This window comes from Choristoneura fumiferana, chromosome 6 (assembly GCF_025370935.1).
Source record: "Choristoneura fumiferana chromosome 6, NRCan_CFum_1, whole genome shotgun sequence".
NCBI classification, from domain to species: Eukaryota; Metazoa; Arthropoda; class Insecta; order Lepidoptera; family Tortricidae; genus Choristoneura; species Choristoneura fumiferana.
The window spans coordinates 6542530-6548529 of record NC_133477.1 but is presented as its reverse complement, the minus strand read 5'-3'; the positions used below and the strand labels follow the sequence as shown (position 1 = coordinate 6548529).

At 33.9% G+C, this 6000-nt stretch overlaps 1 protein-coding gene across 3 annotated transcripts in view; it reads left to right on the top strand.

The window, feature by feature from the left end:
• Positions 1-708: 708 nt before the first annotated feature.
• The window catches only part of LOC141428923 (homeobox protein unc-4-like), a 59354-nt gene continuing 54062 nt past the window's right edge, over positions 709-6000 (top strand). For all 3 annotated transcript variants that reach the window (XM_074088988.1, XM_074088987.1, XM_074088986.1), the window contains exon 1: positions 709-1066. In XM_074088988.1, the coding sequence (XP_073945089.1) occupies positions 853-1066 (214 nt within the window). In that variant the 5' untranslated portion in view covers positions 709-852. The remainder of the gene's footprint in view (positions 1067-6000) is intronic.

The window sequence follows — 6000 nt, the reverse complement described above, 5'->3', positions numbered from 1 at the left end:
TACCCTCCCGTCACCTGTCAAATATGAAGATGAGAATTTGTAATTGCCAGCGCCGTTACTCTCGCATTATTCTATTGTATTTGTAATAACCTTTATTTCTAAAGAAATGCTCTTAAAAACCCCCGAGAGTTAAAGGTGTGGTGCAGTGGTTTACAGATGTAAACTTTTTGTGTCTATTTGCGTGCAATCATAACACCTATTAAGTTCCACTGTCGCCGCGCCGCTTTAGAAACACTATTCACCGCAAACGTTTGCGTACATTCCATAATTCCTAAGATTCTTATTTCTATAAGTATTTATGGTTCATTCTATATGTCTCTCTGTAGCGCGCCATGCGGCTAAAAAAGATTATGACAGTGTAGCCCCGCGTCAGGGAAACGACAGCCTTATAAATCCAACTTACACCTCGCTGCTGTACTAAATATATACGTTTACTCAATAAAAATACAGTCTCTTTTAGTATGAAAGGGCGCGTCGTCTACGACGTCGCTAATTCAATATGAACCGCAGCTTAATTTATCACCCGCTATTCAACATCGATCTGTAACTCGCGACCGTATGGTTTATTATCGTTTAGCAGGCAAGTTCGTCGTACTGTCGAAGGAATAAATCTATAATATGAAAGAGGCGGGAATTTATTCAGCGTGGTAGGGGAAGGGGGGGAAGGGTGGCTCCGCCCCGCAACCGGCGCGCCATCTCAGTGCCGGGGCAGCCGCGCGAGCGCACGCGACGGTACTATGTATCCCACGGAGTGAATGAACTAAAGTGTCAAGTGGACTATTTCGTGATGACAGTAAAGAATGTTGTCTAGTGCGGGGCTGGTTGTCGGTTGTCAAGATATCGATACGCGGGATGGTGTTGGAGGGCGGTCTGCCGGCGCCGCTGCAGCTGTACGCGGCGGCGGCGGCGCAGCTGGCCCCGCGGCCGGCGTGGCCGCCGTTCCTGCCGTTCTTCGGAGTGCCGCCACCTTTCCTGGCGCGCCCCCGGTTGCCGCACCCGATGCCGGCGCGCGCGCCGCACGGACCGCCCAGCGAGGACTCTAACGAGGATGGCGGGAGCAGTAAAGGTAGGTCACATGGCCGGCATATTTACTTTTTTATATTTCCCAAAATCCAATCAGAATCTGTGAGTCGAAGTTGTAAGAGATTAAAAAAATAAATAATTTATTGCCACAAAAAAAACAGTTGTAACGGACTTCTAAACCTAACAGTAAAACAATACCTATTGTGTGGAGTAGGAGGATATTGCGTGGATTAATGTGGATTAAGGATTAAAAATAATTAAGCATGTTAACTTTAAAATCTTCCAGTTAGAAAATTGCAAGTAAAAATGGTGACTTTATTAAGACAAAAATAAGCTAAACTATGGTTAAACTATGCATTAAACTAAAATTAACATTAAAACGATAAATTTTTAATTTATTAATAGACAATCATACCTACTAAAAAAATATTGAAACTTCATTAGGTCATTTATACAATGTGAAATTTTGAACGTGGTAGTCATTTAGAGATTCAAGCTCAGTTTAAATGCTGGACAATATAATGCATTAAATTATTTTCTTGAAATTATTCCTATGAACTTTGCGGTGAAATGGACTTAAATCAATCAATCAGATACCAATTTACATAATAAACTTAAAAATAAGAAAGTAATGAAAAAAGAGATAAACGTTAAGTAAATAGATAGGTAGTTATTCCAGAACGTATGAAAATAAAAAGAACATAAATTTCTTAAAACACAAATAGGTAGGTATGTACAGTACATTACTTATAATAATAACTTTAACCAAAAGCCCATATACCTAAATATTTCGAGTAGGGTCCTTAATGGAAAGGATATTTTCTTCCCCTTAGTAAATTTCGTATATAATTAAACCCTACTTGAAACATTCAAGGTAAATAAAAAACCATGATGGTATTATTTTATTTATTACCTACCTACATTTAGCTTTGATCATTAACCCTTCATTTGATAAGATTAAACTCATTGATCGGCACATGCCCGACGGATTTATCACTGCATTCAAATTTTTTTAAAGTGCCTATACTTAAAAGTGAGCTAAAGTATTTATTTTAAAAAATAATTGTGATAGCGGAATAACAAAAATAGGTAATAAAATACAGTACGTGGATGCTTATGAACCTCCCGTAAAGTAACACTGTTCAATTTATTTATTTTTACACTTTTTTAATTTTATACCGACGGCATTTTGATAATTAGGTACTTGGAAAACATAAATTACAATCCTATAATTTTGCCTTGTGGAATGAAATGCTGCAACTTGTTACTAAGTGAATTGTTTTTTTTTAATGCCGGAAAACAAAAGTATATTATCCCAATTGTAAATTTAGTGACTCTCCTGGGGAGGCCCCCTTTTGGATAAATAAGCTGTTTAATTGCACGTCTATTTTTCTGCGGATTGCTAGCTCACACGCACTTAAATTTTTAGCGTACTTTGTGCAATTGTACACAAAGCTGTGGAATTTCAAATGTAATTATTGTGACTCACATATAAGCTGTTTAAAATTTTTCTAAAGATAGCTAGCTCTAGCGAATTTTTTAGCGTACTTAAGTAAAAAACAATTCGTTTTTTTAAGAAACAAGTCAGTTCGAAATGAAGGTATCGTGTACAAGCTGTCGATACATAAAAAGAAGTTGTAGCATATTACACGTCCTAACGGATAATATCTTGTAAATGGCTTCCCCTCAATATGCTTTACAGCAAAAATGATTTTTGAGTCACCAAAAGAGAAAAATAAATATTTGGTTGAAAATATTTTGAAACCAGTAATGACTTCTTGTTTTGCTTAACAGCGGTAGAATGCATTATTACGTGCAATCCACATTATCCAAATAATTTGTTTGCATTTTTTGCTTTTGTTTGGCATTTATCTGAAGGTATGTATGAAGTTAACAATAAGGCTGCGTAAGTATGTAGATGAGTATCTGCCTGCTTAGTTTTTTATTTTTATTTTAATGATTCTAAGGTATTTTAGGTGTAAGGTAACCTACCTACTATTTGAAGAAGTGATTTTGTCTGAAAAAATCCGCATTAAGTAAGGTAGCTTTTCTCTAGTTAATACCTAAACACTATTAAACAGTGTTTTCGTCTTGCATTTATGGGAACATGTTATCTTTGAAAAATCTTTACATTTAATGACCGTATCGTTGCAAATATTACTACGTTATAATTACAAAAGATGTAAATGAGTACCTGTATTACACACACAAAAATAAATAAACCATTTATAACAGCAACTTTTAATTGGATATTAGAATATGAATGAGCTAATACGCTTCCTTAAATGTTAGGTACTTGAAATACAACAAGTTTACAATCAGCGAACCGTTATCAATCCTATGTTGGAACTCTTTAATAATTCAGATTTTATTTGTAACCTTATCATGTTAATCATCATGTACAGATTGGCAATAATAATTAATTACATCAACGAGTATTCAAACTAATAAAAAACTTAGGCGAAACTTAAAGCCAGATTGAGATGACTATTCAAAATAACCAGAACATAATCTAATGAATAATATCTACACGTTGCCCGCTTATCCTTCTAGGCATAAATTATGGCTTTAATATTATTAAGGTATCGGTATTATTCCCGAAATATTCCGGTCTCGTTTGAATAATTTTTATATTAATAAAAAATACACGTCGGAAAGGTGCGAAGAGGCTAACGAGCGTAATCCGAGTGTAAGTTATTAGTTGCACGGGCCGGCCGCCTGCTGCGCGCGCGTCGCTTTTGAAGCGATATCGAGATTTTTATCGATCTTTTTATCGAGCCTTTTGTCGGCACTAGCGCTGAGGTGTTACCCACGAAATTAGTATATTTTGTAGATGACGCATGACCCGGCCGGGGCTTTGTGTGGATGTTGCTTCGAACAGGCCCGTCTATTGGTTAGTATTATAAATTAAGAGCTGGAAACATCGGTGTCGGTGTAAAAGAAATGGTTACAAGTGTCGGTTGGATGAGCTTGTTGGAATTAGATAGAGTTTTGAGATTTTATTATGACTGTTCGGTAATCACAATAATTTTGTTGCACTGACTCTTGGACTACGGATGTTTATGACAGGGCTATTGTTGGTAGTGTAGTTTATTGTTCAATCCAAAAAATATTAATATTCTGTAATTACTTCTTGAGGTAACTGATTGGTCTATCAGTTTATAGGGTCATAAAGCAATTACATATTTAAATAATTAAACATTAATTTGTAATCATTTTATTTATTTGAATGGAATGCCTACTTACAAATTAAGGTTTAAGTTATTGCAGGTAACATCCAAATCAAACAAAAAAATATTTTAACACTTAGTTGTTCAATACCTACACACAAGATGATTTTTAATCGGTGTTCAGGAGCTCAGAAATATTAATAATCAGTTAAACTAGAATTCAAGTCTTACGCAATTACCCACTATTTAATTAATTACAATTAATGATATTGCTAAAAACCATTAACCACTGGATACGTACCTCAAATAATTTATTAAAGTAAAATAGATGTCTATAGAGAGCTCCCCGTAAATCGTAGATCTCCTTAATATTCGCGACTTTGTTATATAGTACTATTATATTTGACAATGACAACTTATTACTGGTTGTAAGCTCTTTGACTAAACTAAACCATTAGTCGGGTGACAAAGATTTTTAACAAAAAAATAATATCGAATAAAATCAAACTAAAACCTTAGTTCCATGCAACTGGATTAATCAACTTTTTAGTGTTGTTATTCGGCCCCGTAACTCAGAAGACATCAGTGATACACTTTGTTAGATTTTTTTTTGCAATTTATACTATTAGCACAGAATAAGTCTAGCACACTTATAAGATGAGCCATAAAGGAATGTCCTAAAAACTGTCATAACTTCAAACTTTAAGTAGATTTGTACCCCATAAAATCATACTTTTAAAGTAACTCAGGAGACGTTACCATGGCAACAAAAAGTTGATTGACCCCTACCACTTAAACATGAACATGACTGCTATTTATTTATTTATTCATAATAAAGACTTCCGTATACACCAATGCGTCTCTATTACTAGCTAAACATACAAAACACTTACGTACTACATCGAAAATAAAAACTGAAATAAGGGATAAGTTCGCCTTTGTACTCTTTTGTTTTGTTGTTTTCTTTTTGTATTATTTTTGTGTTTTATGTACAATAAAGTATTTACATACATACATATATGCATAGAAAAACCAGAAAAATAAGACCAGCGCTAAAACCGTAAAAGTAACAAAAAATTTGGAATTTAAATAAAAAATACGAAAAAGATTCCAAAAAAACAATCTTTACTTATTTACTAATACTGATTTAGAATAATCGGTACCTGATAACCTATTAATTAAAAATCATCGTGTACCTAAGAGAACGTCAGTGGTTCTCAAATATTGTGGCATGCTTTTATTGTCAAGGTAAATTTAAGTGTGGTCTGATGCAATTAAGCACTTTGATCGCTCTTCTTATAATTGGGTATCTTAAGTTTTCTGGGATGGTGTATTTTATATTTTTTATAGATAGTAGATTAACCTATATACAATGTAGCTCACTCCTGTAGATAGATATTTTTTCCACTTGTTTTTTATTTGTAAAATTAAATTGAAAGTTTATTTCAGTAAACAACACGTTTAGACTACTATCGACAAAAATATAATATGGACCATGCTAAAAAACTTAAGGTACCCAATTATAAAGTTAACGTTAACTATTCTCTAAGATATTGGTTTTAAGTTAAGTCACTGAGCCCGTAAATCTCTTGAATATTATTGCTTATGTTATTATACGTACTTATTGTATACTGATTAATATTACAATACAATCCAACCCTCTGTGAATTGTATCGTATGTATTCCATTGTCGGCATTTGTTTAATTACGCCTTTGCTCGTATACAATAATTAAGTCTCTATGTAATGATTTGTTTATGATCTGTTTACTTTACATTACCAGTTAAAGTAGGTAATGTTATAAATAA